General features: G+C 41.5%; 1 protein-coding gene across 3 annotated transcripts in view; it reads right to left on the bottom strand.

Annotated features, from left to right (window-relative positions):
* Positions 1–2,043: 2,043 nt before the first annotated feature.
* ccser2a (coiled-coil serine-rich protein 2a) overlaps positions 2,044–25,084 on the bottom strand; it is a 72,470-nt gene continuing 49,429 nt past the window's right edge. For 2 of the 3 annotated variants that reach the window (XM_050071143.1, XM_050071145.1), the window contains exons 9-10: positions 24,711–24,857; positions 2,044–9,494 (exon numbers count right to left, since the gene is read on the bottom strand). In XM_050071143.1, coding sequence (XP_049927100.1) covers positions 8,751–9,494; positions 24,711–24,857 — 891 coding nt within the window. In that variant the 3' untranslated portion in view covers positions 2,044–8,750. Of the gene's footprint in view, positions 9,495–15,606; positions 15,692–24,710; positions 24,858–25,084 lie in introns of all 3 variants that reach the window. The other variant, XM_050071146.1, reaches the window with a different exon arrangement.

The following is a 25,084-nucleotide window of genomic DNA, read 5'->3' as shown; positions in this document are numbered from 1 at the left end:
ACACTCGGTGAAACTGTTTATGTTGAAAAACCCCCCCGAAGAATTTCAATAAATTATTAATGAAAAAATAAAATCATTTGTACAAAAAAATGTGCTCTTCCACCCCATTACTTTCAAAACACAAAAAATGTCTTTATCTTGTTATTTAAACGTTTGTCCAGTTTTCTTCTTAAATAAAGTTGAACATGCACCCAAAATATTGTGGTTATACACACAGTGATAAACAACTGACAGCTTGTTCCTTCCTCTAATTCAAGTTCAACAATATTCAAGTTTAAATCTCCAATGTCCTTTTTTGCTGGATATATTTGATGCAAAACTTTAAAGGAAGCCTCTTTTTTTGTAAATAACTGTGTTCACTGGATTTTTTATGTACTTTAAATATCACATCAAAAACAACAACAAAAACAAGTAGGGTTTGAAAGAGAACATTCACAGTAACGCATCATCTTCACAACTGCTACGACAGGGCAGTACAATGAGTGCTATTCCAAGGGACAAAATAAATAATCATAAATGCTACTTATAAAAGTATTGACAGTCTAAAGGAAAGAAAGAGGAAACAAAAATGCGCATTATACTATTGTATTCAAGGGTTTAAGACTCTTGTAGCCTTCTCCTCCTCTAGAAATACCAAAACATATTCCCATATCTTATCAAAAGTAGAATATTTACCCTTAATCTTAAAGTAAGTTTTTCAAGGGCAACATAGTGTGACAGTCCAGTACGCCAGGTTTTGTAAACTTGGTCTGATAGCAGATTTCCAGATCTGGCTATGGTGTGTTTTGCATGTAATAAGCAGTAGAGCATTATTTTCTTATCTGCCGTGCTTAGTTTCCAATTTACGGGAAAAATTAAAGGAAACGTCTTTAACTTTATTTATTAAGACAGACTTTGTTCAAGATCATGAACGCACCAAAGGCAGAAAAATAACTTCCCAACTTGGGAAATGGGATCATTGGAGTATGTGAATGCAGCATACAGTTTTGTTTTGTTTTATTTTGTTTTGTTTTGTTTTTCTCCACATCCATGATGTTGTTTGAAGTATTTTGGAGAGAAACATGTGTTTTTGATTATTTTTCTGCCTCTTTCTTTATTAATCTTCCCGTCTGTGTTATATTGGGTTTACTGGCCAATAAATAATCTCAAAAGGTTTGAATCCACTTAATTTCAGGCACCAGGGAGACCCAGATCTTCTTTCAATCCTAGTGAGTGCAAGAGATTTTCAAAGATACTAAACATGTACACACATGTAATGTATATTTGGGGGGGACTTCAACAATATTACCTTTTCATTAAATGGTGCAGTCGTAAAAAAGTCGTCTTACATTTAAATATTATGGATCTTCATTGAGGTGCTGGAACACACGGAGTATAATTGAGAAGGGGAAACTGAATGTTAAGGATTTTACCACCCTACTGTTAGAAGTGCTCGTAGTAAAACTTTGCATAATTGAAGAGCACCGATTGCACAATATTATATATTTTTTATGCCACACAAGAACGTACTCTTTCTTCAACATTATAATGAGTCTACCAAACCTGTGTTCTCTGAGCAGCAACCTGCAGCACTCGTACACAGTGAAAATCCTCTCACATATATTTGACAGTTTATGATAAAAGAGCCTGGCTTCCTTTCAAGTAAAAACCTTTTGCACTCCATCTCCCACTTTTCCAAGTTAATGACAGTGTCACGCTACTCCTTGCATTTGGCAGGCTGTTATCAACCCATCGTCTCTGAAGCGTGTAACCTCATTAGTAAGTGGACTATATGCAAGGTGTACGGAGGCTGCATAGTTTGTAATGAATAGAGATGAGTTATGCTACTTAGTTTCATTTATTTGACAAGAAAGGAAATGCCTTTTACTTTAAGCCCTAAAAGCAGCCTCTCAGGGGCCTTAACATTGCTTAAATTTCTGTAAAAGTGCCCCTGTGACACTTTCGCTAAGGCTTTGTGGCTGCCTTTGAAGTCTGTTGGATTTAGTGAGAAAAAAAGGGTGGTAATTATTCTAAAAAGACAACAAAACATCAGACAAAACCACATTAGCTTCACAATCATACTTTATTTCCACAGAAACACAACGGTGAAAACAAGGAAAAGAAACTGAGAATGAGGTTTCTCTTTCATCTTGAACTGAGGTCAGCGGCTTTATGTTTGTAGGTGTAAGCGTTGGCGAGGGTCTGTGATCCAAATCAATGAACAGAGTTGGCTGTCAAAGCAGCACTACCCGCCATAGGACAAAGGATTTCACCTGTGGCCTCTCATTGATGGCGCAGCACCATCTCCTGCTCTGATGTTTAACATTTCACCGCTGACCTGCAGCTAAGCTTTTAAGGTAAACACATCTGGAGTTATTGGTCTAACATGCAAGCAGTTCTGATGGAAATAACATTAGAAAGAAAGACGGTAAACGGTGACAAAGCTCCATTTGCCACCAACAGAAGATAAGCTGAAACACCTTTGTCAGAATTTGGTTCGCTCCTTTATTGCTGTCTCACATGGCTTCCTAGAAAAATATGATTACCTTTGCAAACAGAGACACACTGGCAAAGAAGAAAGAATAAAAGAAATCAAAAGGTTTTTTTGTAAAAAGCAAGCAGCTTCTAAATCCAGTTTAATGTTAATTCAGCATTAACAACTAATGTCATTTAAAGTGCTTCAGATTAGAATTTTCAAAAAAGCTTTATTCGCTTTTTTTTTTTTTTTTCATTTGCATAAAAGGTCGCTTTAAACATAGTGTAGCGTTCCCTCATGTTTTTGCTTCAAACAATATTGCACAGTATAGTGGAGACAGTGCTCGGCAGCTGAAAGCAGCTGTTATTGGAGATTATGTAGTGATAAATACAGTGACCTTACACATTATGGGAGGAAAATATGCTAACAGCTACACTACAGTATGTGCTTTATCTGCTTACAAGTGGAAATCCAGCAATGATGAAAATGACAACTGTAACTGTAAAAGTACATCTATGGACACTATGTACCGCGTCTCTTACTGCTTGGACAACATATATACTAAACCTCAAGTCAAGTATAAGAGTAGAGTTACTCCAAAAATACACAAAGGCATATTTGCAAGTTTTACTTTTACTTTAAAACCAGAATCAGGAGCAGGTAGTGGTGGCTACAAAACATCTGCTCCTCATTATGGTTTTAAACCTGCACTAACTGATTTTTGGCCACTTGGAAGCAGCTGTAAACCCCCAACAGATTATCACCTTATTTAGTTCATAAAATGAATGTAGCTTACAGCGTTTACAACATTAAGAATCATGTTTGCGCCCAACCTGTCCAGTATTTCTTCTCCTTTCAGCTCTGTTTCACAAGAGTCTGCACTTGTCTCTCTGCAGTGTGATGCTGAGCAGGTAGTGTACAGATGATTTATCCATAGGCGGATTATGACATCATGGGCCCCCTTACCCCCCTAGCGCAGGTACAACATGCTGCTGTTTCTCCCCACAGAACTGAATGGCCTAAATTGCATAGTGTCATAACTTCTGTGGTTAAACTGAGGGAATAGAAACGCTCTCTTAAAATGTATCATGCTGGTTTCCTTCCTGAATCATCTTCAAAGTGAATATTTAGGCTATTCCTTCAGTTTTTCTTTTTTTTTTTAGGACTTTGAGGCTCAGTTATTAACATGATGACTAACCCGTTCGACAAGACATGCAAAGTTAATGACAGCGACTTCACGCAGAGGCTCTGGTTAAGGGGCCCCCTGGCCTGGTAGGCCTGTTTGGTAACATGCCCATGGGTTTATCAGAGCAGCTGCCTGCTGCAGTTTGAGCTCTTGAGCTCCTGGAGGCGCTATAGAGTCCCTCTGGCAACTAAAAATGTACTTAAGAAGTCTTTCATCCCAAGTGCCAATAATGTGACTGATGAGTTTTAAACCACAGAAAATTAGCTGATTTTATGTGTTTAGCATTTTGTAATGACTTTGTATGTTTGTTTTACTGACTATTTGTCTGCTTTTAAATGTCAAATTTCCATCTATTGTGGAAAATAAAAATATTTTCTATCCTATTGTATCTGTTTGGAAATGGCATGATTGTGAGTGAACCAGTGAGTTGAGGGCAGTGAAACCAAAACAAGCTAAAAGGTGCTAAAGTGCTCAGTAGCGCTGAACTTTAGAGGTACAGTAGGTGATAATAATCTGTGGGTCTGTCACTACAAGCATTTTCTTTGCATATAAACAGTCATGTGATCCATTGTTAATATAAACATGTAGATCATAGTAGCTTTAAAGTAAAACCAAAAGCCTGACACTGCAAATATGCCTCTGCTTGTTTGTTCTTTTGCAGTAACTCTAATATATGTTATAAATATTGGTAGATTTCCAAGTTACAAGTCAAGTAATGTGTCTCAGTTGCTGTGCATCTTCATTGTAGTGCGTGAAAACATCTTTACAGATAGATAATGTGTGCTGTAATGCAGTCCTGCTCCATTCAGAGTAATAACATAGAACGACCTGGCCTCCTTTTCCTGTTGCACAGTGCGGCTTAATAATTTGTGAGTCTTATCGCAAAAACAAAGTGAATCAAGATCCTGCATTAGAATTGATCCGAGCTGCTACAGAGAGCCCAGTTGTGGTTTTGTTATAGCATAGCTAGCAAGACTGATTGGCTTGACTGCTAAACTGTGCAGGGACATTGATTTGGAGATAGGGAATAGAGCACAGGGAGAGAAGGATGTCACTGCCCCGCTTTCCTTGGCATGGGCTTGCCTTTGGCCTGTGGGCAGATACATCTCCCTCTCACTCTCTCTGTCTCTCTCACACACACACACTTCCAAGAGAGAAACACTGGCAGCCAGAGGTGTCTGGAGACGCACATATACACACACAAACACATACAGCGGGCAACATTGATTTCCTGTTTGGCATTACTAAGCAGTGAACGACACAGCTGAGGGGATTGGGCTACTCTCTGGACCACAGTGCACACAAACAACCTTGCTATGTATTCTGTGTCCTTCTCCTCTCTTACACACACCTTCACAACGTTATATAGACAAACATTCACGAGCGGAAAAGTCTGCCCGAAACAGCTTATCCCGATCATAGTGCCGTCACTACTTCATCTCTACATCTATTATTCTTTGCTCCCTCTCCTCCAGCTCTGGCTCCCGTCTTCTTGTCTCTGCCTGTGCATCTCTCTCATCCTCTGTATCTTTCCGTCTCTGTTTTCATTAAAAGAAATGGGTTTTTCTTGGCCTCACACAGCGGTGTTGACTGCTTGGCTGGTTTGGCACAATGTTGAACTGTCCAACAGGTAAACACCTTTTATCAGCCACATGGATCCACATTTCCACCCATTTCCAAGGTAATCTGAGGGCGGACATTTTTTTTCCAGCGAGTGGGGGCTACAGCGGACAGATGGATCAATGTGAACTTGGAGAGCTCATTTTGTGAAAGCTACCAAAACAACACAAATGTACTTTTAAGCACTTTGCTACAGAATTCAAAGTGTGTGTGTGTGTGTGTGTGTGTGTGTAGGTGCAGTTGTTTGGCTACTCAGAAGCCTGATCTCATGTGTGTGTGTTCCCTCTGAGTTTCGTGTCTCTTCGAGTTCTGTCAGAGTTCCTGTGCATGTGCATCTATGTAACTTGTGTGTCCAGATGTGTATGCGTGCGGTGTGTCTGTGTGTGTGTGTGCGTCTCTCTCTCTCTCTCTGTCTCACTCTGTCTATGTAGGGTGCATTATTGGACGCAGTAGACCGGACAGTGCCAGAGGCGTACACCAAGTGGTCACGCGGCGTGACAGAGAAGAGAGCAGAGTTGCTGTCAGAAGGCCTTTTTAACACACTGCTGCTCTCCGTTTGGGGACATTTCGGGAGCGTTTGACTGCAAAAGGGCTCCGCAAAGGAGAGATAAACACAATTCTCCATAACTCCCTCAGAAACACCACTAAAGCCCCGAAGGCTCCCTACCTGAAAATACCGCGCTAATACCTTTGATGTTCCCAAAGAGCTGTGCAGGAGAGCAAGAGGAGGAGATGAGGGGGGAAACGACAACAGCTCAGACACTCAAACATGCACACACACACACATATATATACACACACACCAGGCAGCAGCTTCACACGTCTAATGAGTCCCTGTTAGCTGATGTTTCCACGTGTGGGTCATTGAGGGAGGCAGTTCAAAGAAGTCAGTGTGCATTGCAAAAATGTCCCTCTTAACGAGTTATTTAATTGACTCCCAAATTCTCTTTTCTTAAATGCCATTTCTCGCAATCTGACTTAAATTTTCTGACATCAAATAATAATGATTTTCAATGAGACTTTTTTATCCTTTTAAGAACATCTCAACAATTTTGGCAACACATATTTTTGCACTAAAAACAACTGGCTGACTAATAAATAAGGATTACATGACTGTGGGATATTAAAGGAACAGTGTGAAAGATTTAGGGAGATTTAGAGGCATCTAGAGGTGAGGGCTGCAGATTGCAACCAGCTGAAATCTTTCTCAGTTAGAGTTCCTTCAATTCATTGTTCAGGAGGTTTTTACCAGGAGCCAAATTATCTGCAGAGGTCTCCTCCTCTCCAAAACAAACAGATCTGGTGATTTAAACCGATAAAAACACTGAATAAAGCAGACTAGCCGTTAGCCCAGCACCTGCTAATGCACCACATTCTCACTCCAACCTCGTCACATATTGACGTTTGGTCATGGACTTTCCGCGTCCACATACAACGTGCAAGGTACCCTGGTTGGTTGCTGACGCTCTGGGACGCCGTGCCAAGTTTTGCCTGTTACATGCATTGTCTTCTTTCAAAATAAACACACTACGTGGGTACAAAACTGCGAATTGACGTTATTTTTCCTTTAACACAAACACACATGGTTAGGTTTAGGAAAAAAAGAACAGGGTTTGGCTTTAGAATCTCACAGGACACTAACACTGCTCTCTCAGGTGAAAGTCTGTGTTTGTTGGACCCATCCAGCATCCCTCCCGCCCGCCCAAGTCGGGACTTTTGCCGTCCTTGTCCCGCTGCGTTTACCCATGACGCTGCCAGGTGCTGTTAAACTATAACGGCAACCGGTCGTATATCATGCCGACGTTAAAGGACGCCTTTTTTGGTGGTTTCTGACTCAAGTTACTGCCCAAGTGCCAGATTTCGACAACTTCGAAGTGAGACCGGGCTCGCTAATGTGTGCTCACTATTTTTTCTAATAACTTAAAATCCAGATGTTCAGGTTTTTAAAAGGAGACAAATTTTACGCAGGGGTCTCTTCTTTTCCAAAACAAACCGAGGCAGTGAATTACACCATTTAAAACACTTGATAAAGTGACATGGTTTCAAACAGTGTTTTTTCAACACTGTTCATCATGGGGGGCTGCTAGCGACGGTGGCTGATGCAAAAATGCAAATAGTCCTATCCAGAGCTACTGTTTGGTTTGTCCATTCTAGGCTACTGAAGAAAAATGGCGGACGAGGACCTATGAAGATATAAATGGCTCATTCTAGGTAACAAAAACACAAAAAATGTTATTTTCAGGTGATTATACACTAAAGAAAACATAATTATTATATTATATTATATTCCATTTCTGCCAATATATCCTCCTAAATCCTTCACACTGGACTTTTAAATTTACTTTGTTACATGCCGTCTCCTCTCTCATAATGCATCATACTTCCTGGTACTCTTCACTGTCGTCTATCTACAAATGGACAAAATAGGCCTGAAATAACAGACACATGGAAACGTATGAGTGAGCCTACATTGTACCTGAGCACACTTAAGTGTGTGAGTGCTTTATTACACTGCTCTTTTCCACTACATTATGAAAGTGAATTCCTCACTTACACACTGTTTCTCCTAATCACATCTCCACCACCAGCATGGTGTTACTTTTTATAAGCCTATATTCCCATCTGAGTTGCATTTACACAGAAGGTCGGAGACCCTTCTTGCTAATACGTGCAGTTTCATGATGCAAGCAGAGCAAACTGACACAGAAACATGTACGCACCTCACCTCTATGTCTCCGGCCTCTCACTTCATACACACATTTACACAGACGTGTGTTTTCATTCTGGGAGTGACATCTCAGGAGCACTTTGATGCATTTGTTTTTCATTCTAGCCCCCTATTCCACTTTTGCTGTTATTTTATTCTTTTTTTTTTCTTTCTTTCCCATTTCTTGTTTTTGTCTCCATCTTCCCTGTGGCCTTCTATTACACTGCAAAGGTCACATTTATGCCACCTCCATGTTTAAAACCAAATGCACCTGGGTGTCAGAGGGCACAGCTGTGTGAGGACAAGTGAACTTGGACTTTAAATTTTGTGAACAGCCAGCGGGTATTACAAAACAAAACTAAAGCTAACTTCTCTGAATGTCAACACTCGGTTTTTTTCCCCATCAGCAGCATTCGTGTGCACGTGCACGGCCTGTAAACTGGACATTTCTTCTTCCATAAATTCCCATCAACCTGTAAACTGTTATATACCAATATGGATTGTTGTGTAGATAAGATCCTGCTACATACTACGTATCGATCAGTCAGTCAGGCTGGAGTTGTTAGATACTAATTTAGAAACAATACAGCAGTCACAATACCAATGTCAACGACACAGGCAGTCCCTGAATGGTCCATAATGGTTGCTGAGCTCAGTGTATGTTTCTTTGACACTCACAAGGTAAAACAATCACACTGTTATTATGGCTGGGGAGAGACGGGGATGAATAGCAGTGTCAGAGTGATTCCAGTTTTAAGTTCTGATGGGTGGGTTTAAGCTCCTCAGGGAATCTTTGGCTTGGGGAGGCATGAACGACTCAAAGGGATCAGGATCTTGGCTGACCCAGGGTCTTTGAGCGTCCCCTGGTCGGGCTCCTCCAGGCTGGAGTCGGAGCACCGTGGATCCCTGCAAGGCTCTGATGCTCTGCGAGGCTGAAGCAGTGAAGTGCGACACAGACTTGGAGACTGAACCTGGGGTCCAGCATTAAAGCAGGGAAGGCCTCTAGATGGAGGGGGCAGCTGCTTGGCCCGGTTAGGCAGAGGCCCTAAGGAACAGCCCAGCTTCAGAGAGGCAAAGCCACCAGTGCCCCCTGGCTTGAGTGCAGGGAGAGACACGCGCTTGTGAAGGCGAGGAGGCTGCAGCATGCGAGGGCTAGTCGAACCAGCACATTTGGGAGTGACAGAGCTCTGCGGTGTCACAGCAGGAGTTCTCCGGTCATGCTGTGATGCAGACTGAGCTGCTGATGTTGGACTGTCTCTGGCAGTTACCCCCTGTGGAGCCCTGGAGCCCGGGCAGCGCAGGTGGGTGCTGAGGAGATGACTCAGCTTGTCGGGGTTTGCTGGCCCGGAGACATCTGCCATAAGGTCTTCAAGAGCACGATCAGTGTCTGTATAAGTTCCTTCCTCTGATCTACTCCTACTCCGACTTGTGAGGTCACTGTGGCCCTCGGTGGGGGGAGTTTTTGCTAGTCTTCCCTGGTGGAGGTGCTCTTTGAGGCAGGGGTTGAAAGGCTGTAGTATTTGAGGCTGCAGAAAAAAAGAAAAGAGGAATGATATATCAATAAAACTTTTTTTAAACGGGCAAAAAATAGTCATGTAACAGTCAGTGTATAATGAGGTACATCTCTGAGGTTTTTTTATACCATGTTCCAGAAATGGCCGGATTTAAAAATCTCCCCTTTTTGTGTCTTTGATCCCTGTGGAATCCAGGCTTTTGAAAATGTTGCCGCCGCAAAGGAAATCTGAATCAAAAAGCAAACTGGAAATTGTGCCTTTCTTTGACTTGTTTATTTACTCTTTAATGTCACAGCCCGTTTCCAGTGCCAGTCTCTGAACTATTCCTAGAATAGGAGAGGCAAAGTCACAGAGGAAGCCCTGATTCAGCACTTAAAAACAAGCAGAGGAGAATAACCTTGCCGTGTGAGTGCCTGGGATCTACTGAAGTCTTTGACTCATTTTGTGATCGCTGCTGCAGAGGGGCTTCAAAACACTCAAACTGAGAGTTATGATGCCTGCTGCCTATGCAGGAACGTGCTGAGCCGTTAACCACATGAAATTCAGACCGACCGTGGTGTTGTCCTCCACCAGCGGACATACAGAGTATAAACACAAAACCATGAACACCTGTACAACGCGATGCAATTCCATAACAGCCCTGCAACATTTACTGTATCGGTGAAGCTTTTTATGTTCAATATTTGTTGTGTTAGAGAGCTGCTAATTATCCAGCGAGACGAAACAACAAGCTACGGCTTCAAAGGAGTTGAGTTAACATCTCTCTGACACAGATACAACAAAAACTCATTATGATTTAACAGAGTTAGCATTTGTTTCAACACTTCTACACTGGATTGGTTTCTGTTGTACATGTCTTAATGATAAATCTGTCCACTCGCTGCACATATTTGTTTTAGATTGAAGAATTCACAGATAATTTCTGCATCACAGCTTCAAACACTTTTGCCTTTACTGCATAGGTACTGCTTTATGTTTGGGTGACATATAGTGCCAACACATTCTCACTCCCAACTCGCCAAATACAGCAGCTTGGTCAGTGGCCCTACGCTTCAGAATATGTTGCTCTAGGTTCCCCTCCAGCATCAGTTTGTGATGTGTGCATTTCAGTGTCAATTTCTGCTCGTTACATGCAACAGCATCTGTTAAAATTAACTTACATCTTCACAGGAAACGTAGGTTTTGCCACCAAAGCTTGTTAACTACTTGGTTAGGTTTAGAAAAATGGTTAGGGTTCAAATAACTACATTTCTTACAGTAACTTAATGAGTATGTCACCTGTGATGTATCCCAGTAACTTAGCTACATGGTTGAAAAACTTAAGTTGACTTTCACTCAAGAAATGAGAACCACTGACCAGGCTACTATATTTGACTCCCTGGGAGCGAGACCAGGTTGATAGTGCCTTAAGAGTTTAACCTTGTTTACACCAACTATTCTGAACCACGCTTCCAGCAGAATACAAGGCCAGCGGTGCTCATTAGTCCATACAACCACCAGCAGAGTTGCTCAGATCAGAAAAACGTCAATACCGAATGTTGTGAATATCTTATAAAGTATATGAGTACATTTTCTGAATAGCTTCTGATCTCAACATCTATTAAAAAAACCCTTCTAGTGCCTTGTTAGCTGACTTAGTTTGAGGCTGACTCTGTGAGGCATCACTGTCAGTTTTTACCTTGAGAAACCAGAGAACTGGCCTTTTTTTCAATCTGTGTCCTTTGAGCAGAACTTAAAGAATCTAAATCCACCTGGAACCACCTTAAGCTGCTGAAAAACATGAACTCAGTTTTAGCAGAAACATGCCCCCTGTGAGTTGAAAGTAAAAAGATCTCAGAGGATGTGAATATATAGCTGTGCGGGTCAAGCTGCTCTGCCTGTTTCTACCATCAGTCATTTATATTGTGGGTGGGAGTGGATGTCCGAGGCCACAGCTCCATCTCCTGGTCCCCTGCCACAGTGCGTCCTCTAGCCTGGTACAAAGCCCTTGTCCACCTCTGTGTGTCAGTGTGTTGCTGCGTGTTTTTCAAGCAGGGAAATGCTGTTTTTAGATTTCAAAGTCTGTAATTTAAAACCTACAGAAACAGGAATGTTTCTGTTGCTTTTTACAATAACTCTGATTAGCCTGTCACTCAAATTAAGAGCATGTTATTAAGCTTTTATCTTTAGGGTTGACATAGCGTACAGTACCTATTCTAATTCAGACTGAGAGTGAGCACTTTCTACTGACTCTCACAGTTCAAAACGAAATAAAAGACTTTGTACCACTCCATAAATTACAGGTGTTACCAAAATAAATCCACTAAATATATCAGACATCATCATTATAGATACAGGCCTTAAACCATTTTTCAGTTTCAAAAGTTTGGTTCATGGTAAAATTACTAAACTGACATGTTCACGTTAACTGTGAGGTTTGCATTGAGTGCATGTCTTCCCAGCTGGAAGAAGCCTCAGACAGTGATACCAACATGCAGCATCTATAGGTCACACTCAATAATTATTGGCAGCTCCAGCTGTCTGCTACAGATCCTAATAATTAGCAGCAATCATTTTGAGCTCTTCACTGCTCTGCCAAGAAGTAAATATCTCAGCTCACTAATGATAGCTATCACTTGAAAAGACACTTGCTTTCCAACCAAGGAAGACGCCAATTTGAAGCACCTGGAAGATGTCAGGGCCCACCATAACCAATCTGTTCTCAAGCCACTCTCACCGTGAAAAATGGCTGCGGGATTAGAAAAGCAACATGCGAGAATTTGAATAAGGATGTATAAATGATCCACATTATGTCTACCGGAAGACAATGTGATTGCAGCGCATAAGCAGATCAGAGTGGCAATATGGTGGCACTCCATTTTCAGAGCTAGATTAGACTTTGTGGTATCATTTAGTATAGATGGTTGTGAAAACGGTGATTTGGATTGTGTTTAAGCGGTGTGAGAGCAGAGGATGTGTGATTGCTTTGATTTGTCTTTTGCTTGCTGTGCTTAACTGCTTTGATAGGGGAGTTAGAATGAAGGAGATTGCTCGGGATAGCGGTAACACATTCACGTCCCATAACACAGGGGGATTCTTAAATGTTATTCCTTTCAATTCACTCCATCCAAATCCTTCAAGGTGAACACCTAGAATAATAAAGCACCTGTTCGATGAATAAAATATAGAAAAACAAATCCACACAGAGATTTACCCATGCATGCGTAACACATCTTATAAAATGGATTTGATAGAATGGAAGAAATTAATGGTATACCATGCAGGAATTGTTGGTTACTGTTTGTAAACAGTACTACCAGCTAAAGTGAAGATGAAAGCCAACCCCAGATTTACCGTTTTAGAACGAGACTTGTCCACTTGGCGTTTCACATCAGTGTATCTGCTTTTTCCATGATTTTCCTAGCTTCCTCTTTAGAGCTGGGAATCATTTTAAAGGTTCAATACCAGCACCATTACCAGTAGGCTACCAATCGATACCAAGACCAATCGGGGACTTCATTCTATACCCTATATGTGAAGGTAGTGGCATGTACTATAGCCATACTTTTGAGCATTTTGGTGGCATCCCAGCATGCTGCACTGCCAGCTGTTTCAAAAACACCAAGCTCAACTTTACCGCACTGGACTGTATGGGTTGTTAAGTTAGTTGCTATTGCGGGGGAGTTAGCTCCGCACTGGAGAGTCTGCTCAGCCGCACACGCACAGTGACAGGGCTAACTGTTAGCCAATGTTAGCTAACATTTATTACAGATTTAATGACAGCCGAGCCATTTCGGTGTCGGTGTGAGTTTGTTGGGACTAGTAAACAGGTTAGTGTTGGTTGTTAGCTGCTGCTGCTGTGTTAGTAAGGTTGCTGATCCAGTGGGGAGTCAGAATGGTCTGGGATCAGATCCCAGGTGCAAAAAAGATCTAATGCAGGTATTGTTTGACTGAAGATGTTTCTATACCACTTGGTACTGGTTTTTTTGACTAATACCCTAAAGGTATTGAGTACTGATACCCAGCCCTATTTCTCTTGGGTGCATGCTGCTTATGATCTGGCACCTGGTCACTGTGCCCAGGAACTTCCTGAACACATAAGAAAATACAAGCAGACGAGACTCTGCAAATATATATACAGTACCATCACACACTACTAGTTGTTCATAATGACGATTGATAGGGGTTACTTCTGTATGAGTCTATACATTTTCTTAGGAAAATCCTGCATAATATACCTTAAAGACACACACACACACAAAAAAAGGTGAATAAAGTATGAAGTATGAAAAAAGAAAAATGTTCACAACTAAAAAGTATCACCATTAAGTAGAACAGACTAAAGTTCCAAGTACAGATACACACAATCAAAACTCCAAAACAACCTTGAAAATCAAATACAAAGCATGCGGATGCAGATGTAAAAAGAGCATGCTTCTGTCATGCCTCATGACGCCACACCACAGCCCAGCGTGCAGGAGGTGGTAGGAGGGCAGCATGTTCACTGCATGTTAAAGAAATGTTACTGTACCACGCTGTGTCAGTGAAGTACTGCACTAGGTGCTCCACTCCTTGTCAAACGCATTATGTGTGGGGAGGCAAAAGTAGAGGAGAGAGAACATGGGAGATTCAATTTTCATTTATTGAGTGGGGGAGAGCAGAGATGAGGTGAGGAGAGAGAAGGGTTAAAACGCAGGGAGAGAGGCTGGAGTAAAATACGAGACATAGAGGGTACAGATATGTATGAGAGAGGTTCAGATATTTTAAATCCAGCATTAACACCTAGCCCATGCCAAAAAGTCACAAATTAGCCCAACAAACAAACCAAGTTCATGCAAAATATAATCACTGTATCCTCCGTTCAGCACAGCCTGTGTGAATAGACCAGTTTCTGCTCTAATTTCAGGACTGGCAATTCTATCTTTTTTTCTAAAGACCTTCATTACCAGCAAGAACTCTTTGCTAGTTTGTTCACGGGCACAGCTTCCGGTGGGAGGTCAGAGCATTAGCGGTCAAATCTGTTGTTTATCATCATGTATCTCAATATAACTGCACACCAACTACATTCTATTTGTGTGATTACCCTGTTTTCTCCAACTGCTTTTCTCCTGCTGTACAGATGTTCTTCTATGTTTTGTTTAATGAGATCATGCAATCTACTGGTGGGAGAAAATGTACTGAATGCTGGGCTGTACTCACGTATTTGTCAAAATAGTCTATAAACACAAGATGGAAATAACCTGAAACATACAAAAAAAAAAAAAACAGAACACCTGTGCACCACATTTTTATCACCTTGCCTCTTGATACAACGCTGAGCCCCACTGGGATAGATCAAAGGAACGCAGCGTGGGCTCCTCTCTTTGTTTCTGTCTTTATTTTCTTGCTCTTTGCTCTCTCACATATGTGTATTTTCTGAAGTCTATTTACCCATTGTCTTTTTCTGCCTTCCCTACTTGCTACCTAATCAGCAAAGCATAACACAGAAGCTTTGAGGGATTCACTGTTGTTGTGACTACACTGTCATTGTTTCTCAGTCCTGTGTCTCTCAATAAAGTCAAACTGTTTTAGTCTACAGAAAAATACTGCTAATTTCATTTTTATATCCCAAGCAAAGATCACGTTACGCTCATATGTACTATTTGTTCAAGAACATAAGATACATCCTCTGTTAGGGGAACAACAATGCAAATTAGTGCAGATATATTATGTTTGCAAACAGTAACAGGGGAGCAAAGTGAGGGTTAGAAATGCAGACATCTGCGGGTTTTAGAAAGTCGACGAACTCGGCTAGTGTCTGACTGAACACAGCTAATAAAGGAGAACTGAAGCTATAAATGAGCAGCACAGGGAAAAGGACACCAGTAAATGAACTGCTAAGGAACAAGAAGTCAGACTGTGTTTGGTAAAACAAACAACTATTTTACATGTTACTAATCTTGTTTTAAATTAATCTAAAAGTAGATGTAGAGCAGAAATCCTCCAGTAATTGCACAGACAGCAACCTGGAACAAAGATATTTCAGTGGTTATAGGGTTTTAATTGGAGACAGATAACGTGCTTTTTTGGGTCTATTTTCACAGCTATGGATATGTTGTGTTGTGAAAAGGTGGAGAAGAGGCTGCAAAGGATGTTAGTGACTCACTCTGTCTGCGCTGGGGCATGCTGGTACGGGTCAGGCCATGGTGCTGTGCCTGCCACGGGGACAGCAAGGGGGTGGGCAGCACACCCTACACAGAGAAAAAGACAAAGGACAAAAGGCGTGACGTACTAGAACACACACGCTCACTCAGACACATGCTTACATAGAAAACACACTCACAGGCATAAACACGCTGTTATGAGTACGGATGGTGCAAGTTATACAGCACACAAAACACACACACAAGCAGGCATGCACGCATATATTAAATCTTAACATCAAGTCTCCCTTTATTTCCCCTTAGGTGGGTTTTTGTTGGAAAAATAATCTTACCCCACGCTGTCTGACAGTATCATAAATATTCTGTATCAACTTATTCCTACTATTCACTGAAGCTACATACATATATATATGATGGTTACACTGAGTGAAATATTAAACCCAGGATCCATGCTCATTATAGCAGCACTATTCAGTCAATTGAAATGTTCAATATAGAGGTCTCGCAAATAATTTTAAACCTATCTCTCCACCACCCAATCATATTTGGCATCTATGGATGCTTTAGGATTGAATTTTTTTTTGGCTTCAAAGTAACGTTATGTAAGAATCATCCCCCATAATCTTTTTCCCCAATGTATGTTATTTTGAAGGAGTTACACATCTGTCTACTGCAGTGGACACCATGCATCAACAGCACACAGAGTGATTCAACTTATTATAGCTATGAATACACACAAGATCAATAAATAACAACAAACATTTATTTTTTAGACCTATATAATAAATCTCTTTTTATACCATTAATGCATGGTGTCCACTGCAGTGGATAGACAGTACGGTCTACCCTTTGGTCCATAACATCCACTGGATTGGACAAATGTATTTTCAGTCCAAGACATTAAATTGGTTCATTAAATTATTTTTTCTTTGCTACCATCTTTTGTAGCTGATTTTATTTTTTGCATGTCTTTTTTTGAGAATAAAAAGATTAGACAGTTATTCCCCAGGTACTTGGTGGATCTCCTCCTCCCTCTATCTTTTGAAATTATGATGCAATATCCCAAAATGACAAAGACATACAAAGATAATAATCAAAGGGGGTCCACAGCCTAGTGGTTGGTACGGGGTACTACAACTTAATTAGTTCAAAAATGGTTTCCAAGTGTCTGTCTACTGGAGTGGACCCCATGCATTTAAGTGTTTAAAGGGGAACTAATGTTTTTTTCAACCTGGGCCCTATTTTCCGATCTACTTTTGTCTAAATGAGTGATAGGATGTTCAATATTTGACATTTCTCCAGTACGAAGCTCGGGCTGACCTGCCTGCAGCCCGTGAGCGCGCGCTATATTAAATAATAGGGCACTCAGACAGCGTCAGACAGCGTCAGACAGCGTCAAAATACGTCTACTAAAAGTGCATTTTTTTCACACAGATAGGCTCTGATTGTTAGTATAATTATCCGACAACATAACGGAAAGGAGAAATGAACGTCTGTGTTTACCTTTAGCTGGATTCGGACATGTTCCTTTGCCTGTTGCTGTTCCCTCTCTCTCCTCGTCCGCTCTTCAATTTCAATGGGTTCTGCGTCCGTGTACGTCCTTGTACTCCGTGTTCAAATAAATACGGGCGGTCATCAAATTCAAATAGCTCATCCAGATCCAGTTGGTCAAAATCAGGTAAAAATTCGGACATGTTTGTTGTGGCAAGTCAAAACACTCACTCAGAGAGTGAAAGTCTGGCTCTCACGTCTCGCGAGATTTGAGTTGTTGCAGGAAGTTACCGCTGGACTGACCTTACAAACGCCAGGAGTTACTCTGTTTGGAGTAGTCATGGCTGAATTTTTACCCGATTTTGACCAACTGGATCTGGATGAGCCATTTGAATTTGATGACCGCCTGTATTTATTTGAACACGGAGTACACGGACATACGCGGATGCAGAGCCGGACTAGGAGAGAGAGGGAGCAGCAACAGGCAGAGGAACATGTCCGAATCCAGCTAAAGGTAAACACAGACGTTCATTTCTCCTTTCCGTTATGTTGTCGGATAATTATACTAACAATCAGAGCCTATCTGGGTGAAAAATATGCACTTTTAATGGACGTATTTTGACGTTGTTTGACGCTGTCTGAGTGCCCTATTATTTAATATAGCGCGCGCTCACGGGCTGCAGGCAGGGCAGCCCGAGCTTCGTACTGGAGGAATGTCAAATATTGAACAGCCTATCACTCATTTAGACAAAAGTAGATCGGAAAATAGGGCCCAGGTTGAAAAAAACATTAGTTCCCCTTTAAATGGATGTTTGGCACACATAAACACACACACACACACACACACACACACACACACACACACACACACACACACACACACACACACACACACACACAAAAGCATGCTGCATACACTTATCCATTCCCCACCACATCACAATATTAAGCTATTGCTAATAGGAAAATGTTAAGTATCCAAACAAAACAGGAACATGAAGCACAACATTGTTTTCTGCACCTTCTGCCACTATAATCTGTATATTTGCTAATTTAGAGTTTAGAGTAAAACCCAGGAGATTCTTTCCTCGCATTGTTTGACACAATATCATACTCATTATCCAATACAACACTCGCTGCCTGGGGACTTCCAATCGTCTTTATGTTGTTTCTCCCCGGGCAACTCTGGAAACCAGTTGTTTTCTCTTACTGTATGATTGTTTTTACATAAATATAGTCAAATCAATTATCAGCCATCCTTGGTGCCAAAAGCCTACAATCCATCACAGACAGTGCAAATAACAAGGTGACACTAGAAAGGACAACTTTTCCACCCATCACTCTGAAAGTCGAAAGGATCACACGTTGTGAATTTGATGTATGTTTACTGAATGTGCTTAAGATATTCAGCGTCTCAGTGTTGGGCTACACAGTGAGTCAATTTGCTTACACTTACAGTGTAATTAGTTACAGAAGGTGGCAAATCCACAGGTATTTATCCACAAGGATAAAGACAGCATCTCACAGAGGCACAATGTGACAGCTGTAATCTCTGTCTGTTCTACATAAATGGCACATTTCAACCTGCTGTCTAATCACATTTGCTGTCTATATGTTCTTCTCTCTCCATTTGTCATATTATGCATTCTGTTATCTGAACATTTGTTTGACCAGAATCTGTACCTCTGTGCAAAAACTGAACACAAACCCTTTTTTGATACCAAACCTATCTTCAGGTTAAGCAATTCAAAGAGCTCTTGCCCCCATCGGGAGAGGAAAAGTGAAGAGGCAGCAGGGCCATCACGTTAAGCAGACAGACAGACCAAAACCTTATCAAATGCTACTTTTTTTCCTCAGTGGCTGAGAGGGCTGCCGCTCAAATAGGACTCTAATATAGAGGAGAGAAGCAGTAAATCTGTCAGAGGGAAGAAGGAACAGATAGAGAGAGATAGAAGGCGAGAAGGGGAAGGTAGCAACTTCCCAGCAGGTCCAGCCCAAGCTATTTCAGAGCCCTCCTAGTGCGTCTGCTAGAGGGGCGAAGAATGAGTTCCCCTGATCTGTTCCCGTCCATGTCCTTCCTAGAAAACCAACAACTGCCTTAGCGGGAGGTCTTGGCAGAAGCCTCCCGTCGAGTCTTCATTTGCAGACAAGAAAACCTTTGGCGATGAGAACAAGAGGCTATGTTGGAGGGCTCTCGAATGATTCTGACAGTGTCTGGCAGCTTTATTAGACCTTCGTAGCAGCTTAGCCCGTCAATTTTTTTTTTTACAGTTTTCCATCGCTGTAAAGACTCCTCAATGAAGGGCTGACAGAGCTTTACAAGAGCAGGGAGACAGAAATTGTTAAAATAAAAAGTTTTTCATATTCTGTCAATTTCATCAAAACTTCTTTCATGTCTCGCCCACCAGTACAGAGACCCCCCGTTCGATGCCTGGAAGTAGTACCTCTGGCTGTTTCCGATGAACACAACTGTTCACAAGCAAGGTTTCTCTTCCTTGTTGCTGCACTCACAACTCCTTCTGGTTGAACATGCTTGCACAGTGGGGGTGAACTATGGCCCTTGCACTGAGGAACAGTCTAAACCACCCACACATTACACTCTCCTGGTAAAGCTCACAAGGTAGTGGGGAAGCACATGTCTGTCTGCAGCACCCTCAGGGACAATAGTAGAGTTAGCAGTGACAACAACTGCTGTGCACGTGGAAAAATCTTTCAGAGTAAACAAAATATATTCAACCCTTTACAAGAATACTGCAACCCCCAAACAACCACCTGTGTATTGATTATTCACCCCGTGTTGTGTTGAATTTGTGAAGAAAAGTTGTTTTTCTTGCATGCCTACGAACTAACCCTTTAATGCTCCTGTGTAAACATACTATTTTTGTCAGTGGAGTTTGTTGATTAAGTTTCACTTTCCATTTAGTTCCCCATCAGAAACTGCTGTCTGTTTGGGAAGCACTGAGCACATGACAGGATAATGAAACCTGGATTGTACCGCATGTTTTGTGTAGGATTATGTAAATGGATGATTTGATGTAGTATTGCTCTCATTAAATGTGGCCCCCTATAACTTCAATTCATCAAAAATATGCCAGGATTCTTCATTCACCATGGAGGCATGAGACCACCATGTTTGTGCATCCCTCTGTATTTTTTTGGCATCACTTTCAACTCACTCTGCCTTTATGACTGCAAACAAAGAGTTAACTTTAAGAAGACACTGGGATCATGTATGTAACCAAAAGAGATTAAGAACAGGAGACACTTTTCTTTTGGTATGCCATTATCAGGTTTGTGCATAAAAAAAGTACTTGCATGTTAAGTTCACTGCTCTAATGACATTTAGCTGACAATATAAAAATGAATGAAGGAACCGAACAATAATAAATGACACATAAAATAGAGCAGCTGTTTTTGAAATATCATTCTCTTCAACAGAAATAACTACCGTATCAGTAACGGCACGAGAGGCCCCTCTGACAGTAATTTGTTAAGCTACTTTGTCTGTACGGAGTCCCAAAAGCAGATGGTAAAACTTGGCAAAGTAGGACAAGAATTTAAGAGTCAAATAAAAGTTATTCTTTGTGATCCCACAACCTTTTCATCAAATAACAACAGAATTTCAAAGAAACCATGATGCTAATCCCCTAATCCACTACACAGTTTCTGGTGGTTGGCTACGGCTAATACCTCAGGTTTGGCCACAATGTTTCACTTCACAGACTTTGGCAATTAAATCCTCACCTGTCCAAGATGACTCTGCTGTGCATTGTGTATTAATGAGTGTGCGTATGTGATGGCGAGTCTGTGATGCAAGGGGGCAGACAGAGGGGATGTGGGTGGAGAGGTAATATCAGGATCTGAGAGGGGAAAAACTTGTTCTTTCACCCTACAGCTTAACACTGATCACTGATGTTGTTCAATCCTCCTGCCTCTGCCTTCCCTGCTCTCTCGCTCCCTGTCGCGGCAAATTGATCTAATTACATCTGAGCTAAGAAGTAGCGAGGTAATGTCAAGGAGAGAATGACAGGGACAAAAATACAGCGAAAGAAAAGAAATCACTGAAGCTAGACAGGGAGAAAGAAAATAACGGAGTGAGACAGCAGGGGCGATAAAAAGACATGAAGGGAGGTGTGAGAGGAGAAGAAGAGGTGAAGAAGAGGATGTTTAAAAGGCACAGAGGGAGTAGGAGGGTAGCTGTAATTATCTCTTCTGTCTGCCACTGATGAAACACTGCCTATTGTGTTGCCATTGTTTCACTGCTGCTGCTCATCTGCGTGTTTGTTTATCTGGGTTATTAACAAGGTCGGTTCCCCGGTCCTCAGACTGCTGAACTCATTGTTCAGTCACACTGAGTGTGCCCTGCACTTGAGTACAAGAGAAACATGTGGCACATCCTCTCTCACACGCACACACAACCATAAACATATGTAGACAATCAGGGTCTGCACAGTTTTCTATTGTGCCACATCTGAAATTACTAAAATCATACTGCTCATGCTTTATTTGTTGTGAAAAGTAGAGGAGGCACAGAAAACATCTCTGCTGCAGTGACTGCTCTGGGGAGCTATTCAAAAGGCTTATTTTTCTACAACTGACATTTAAGTAGCTTCCAGTGTCACACTACATGTGCCTCCTGCTGTGACAAGTGCGTCCACTATTTCTCTGCATCTTGTACATTGACAGACATACAATACATTCATGCCATATTCTGAGACTTTTTTTTTATTCTGAGCATGCTTTTGGACCCAAAATTGGATTGTAAGCAGATTAAAATGGGAAGCTGCGGGAGCTTGTGCCCAAAGCAGTTGGTTAGGATACGTTGCCAAAGCCGTCCTACAGACTGAGAGGAAGTTAGATGAGTTCACCACTAACAGTGAAATTGGTTTAAGGAAAAGTGGGTAAGATTTAGGGGGGTTTAGTGGCATCTAGTGGTGAGGACTACAGATTGCAACCAGCTGAAACTCTTCCCAGTTAGATTTCCTTGAGCTTTTATTGTTCAGAAGGTTTTTAACTGGGAGCTGACTTATTCAAAGAGGTCTCCTCCTATCCAAAAAACATGTGCAACTAACCCAGCACCTGCAAATGTGTGCTCACCTTTTTTTCTGATTACCTAAGATCCAGATGTTCAGGAGGTTTTTACCAAGAGACAAATTATCTGCAGAGGTCTTTCTCATCAAAACAAACAGCAAAGTGATTTAAATCGGTAAAAACATTGAATAAAGGAGTTTCATGTTATGCTTTATGGCTGTTCTGGGCTACTGTAGAAACATGGAGCTCTCTGTAGACGAGGACCTGCTCCCTGGGTAGATATAAATAGCTCATTCTAAGGTAATTTAAACATGATGATACCTTTTTTTCAGGTGATTATACACTTCAGATAACACATTTATTTTATTATATTCCATTTCTGCCAGTATATCCCCCTTAATCCTCCACACTGGACCTTTAAAGCAGCCCACAGAGTAATAACCCACAGTTTTCTTGTTCTTGAGAAAAAATGATGGGAATGAATGGTTCCCTAGAGGAGAATATACCATTTGAAGATGCTGCATGAACAATGATCTGTACACACTGTAAAGTAAATGTCTTTATAAAGCCACGTCCATGGGTCAGAGGCCACAAGCTTATTCTTTTGTTATACTCTTAATCTGGGCTCAAAGCACAGCGAGATTTCTCTTAAATCCATGTTCAAGTGCTGGAAAGACTGGCCAAGGACTCAACTCTAGACCTCCCAGCACCAGGGTATACTTTTACCCTGCAGACCAGTGATAAGGCAACTAGATATCAGCATTAAAGCTATATAAAGATTATAGCTGCTGGCCTTTGACATCAAAATTATTCTTGGTTGATCCTTTTAGCTGAGCACTCAAAAAATACTATCTGAGGGCAAGAGCTACTCCAGTGCTCTGATACAGCAGCACTTTAAATGTCAGAGGAGCAGAAAATCAACAGGAAAGGGCATTTGAGAGAGCAAGAGGGGGGGAAAAACAATAAAGATGACAGCAGATTATGAATTTGTGTGCGTATGTGTGCATGAGAGTGTTGGAGGAGAAGTACTAAAAAGTGAAACAAAGACTTGACGAATGTGTGTGAGGGGAAAAAGAATGAAATTTTTTTGTGGAAGAAAAAAAAAAGGCAAGGGTTCGAAAGAGAATAGCTAGAGAGACAGGCTCAGAATAACACGTTGAAAGATTGTGTGAAAAACATGAGAGGTGAAAGAGAAGCATTGTTTGAGGAGCACTGTGAACCCGGGCTCGCCGAAGGTGCTAAACCTGTCAGTGCGCTACCAAGAGCTTTGATACCATCTAAAAGTAAGAATAATAGAGAAAGCAACATCCCTTTCTCTCTGTTATTTGTTTACTCTGTGCTCTCGCTTCTTGTTACCTTGTCAAAAAAAATGCAGCAAAGAACTCACAGCTAACCTTTTGGAGCAATTGCATGCTCTGAGAAGTAAAATGCCACTAACATAATGTTTTTGTCGCAGCAGCGCTGCAAACACAGAGCAAGAAATAGTCTCCACTCTGGTGATGACATAGCAATGTAGATTAAAGGGAGAGAAAAGGGAGAATGGTGGCAAACAACACAAATATGAAGCCAGGAGTAAACAGAATAGAGAGAGAAAAACACAAACTCGTTGTGACTGTGTTGCAGTGTGTTAATATACACCAGGCGCTACAGGTCACAGGTAGATGGTCCCACCATGGAGATGCTTCCCATAAAGCACAGCTAGCCCTGCTTTGACGGTTGCCATAGCAACTGTTAAACCATATGCTATTGTGATAAGCAGGGACCTACTGTAGTTAGTGAGCTAGCTTGTTTCATCCTTTATTTTTTCCTCTCCATTTTGTGTGTACTAAAATCAAATATACTGGACAAATTCTTTTCCCACCAACCCTTTTGGCCAGAGCTCATTTCCATAATTTATTATTAATACTGATAGCAGTGGAAATGTCTTTGGTATCGTTTTTTATTTTATTAAATAATTCTCTATGTAATATCCTTACGCTTCTTACATCCGCCTCTTTGTGTGTGTGAGTGTGTGTCACACACAGAGATGAGAGCAGGTCAATTAGGGGAGTGTTTACTCGGCACCCTGCCTGTGGCACTCCTGCTATTGAATCAATACTTGGCTGCCACACAGTGTGCTATTGTGCCATGATACTGAACACACTGAACACATATCTATCTTCCACCTCTTGCTCACAGTCAACTTCATTCCTCTCATCAACCTCTCTCTCTTTTCCTCCCACCCTCCAACTGTTCATCCTCTCGTCCCCAGTCTCTCAGTCTCTCGAACATTAACACCAGCCTCACAACTCCCTGTTCACTGTGAGATCTGAGTATTGAGAGTGTGAGACAGAGTGACAAGCCCACTGACAACCTAATAAATTGTATTCCACAGAGGGGACATGGTGTAGTCATCGAACAATTCAGACATGGCTGGTCTCAGAGAGGCAGCAGACAAATGAGAAACTGGCTGAGTGAATTAAGGGGAGTGACTCAGCAACACACTGCACACGTGCACTTGGTCACTAGTGTATCCCAATGTGAGTGCTAAACTGAGATGTCCACCACTGCACCATTCTTAACCCGTTTCAGATTTTGGACTCACAGCGTGGCTCGGTGGTCTCCAGTACGTCTGGGTGGCCTTGTCATAGTTATGCTGCATCCGTTTGTCCATCTGTCTGTCACTCTGTCGTAGTGAGGAGGGAGCCCTCTGGTGGTGGCACTGACACCTGACCGCACGCCCTTGAGCAGGCTGAAGGGGCAAGAATGAATGAATCAATGAAAGAAAGCTCATTACATAATAACTGTTATTTTTTTCTACATTCACGCTGGTAATAAACCTGTCACTCTGCACAGCAGTCGAACCAGAGTGCAATCAGAAGCACCTTAATTAAACTTATAAATCATACATGGCTTGAAACTTTAAAAAAAATGCTTATACTTATAAGAGCATGAAAAGAGTGAGAATTCATTGTTGGG

Source organism: Epinephelus moara, chromosome 19 (assembly GCF_006386435.1).
Source record: "Epinephelus moara isolate mb chromosome 19, YSFRI_EMoa_1.0, whole genome shotgun sequence".
NCBI classification, from domain to species: domain Eukaryota; kingdom Metazoa; phylum Chordata; class Actinopteri; order Perciformes; family Serranidae; genus Epinephelus; species Epinephelus moara.
This window is presented reverse-complemented; position numbering and strand designations above follow the sequence as displayed.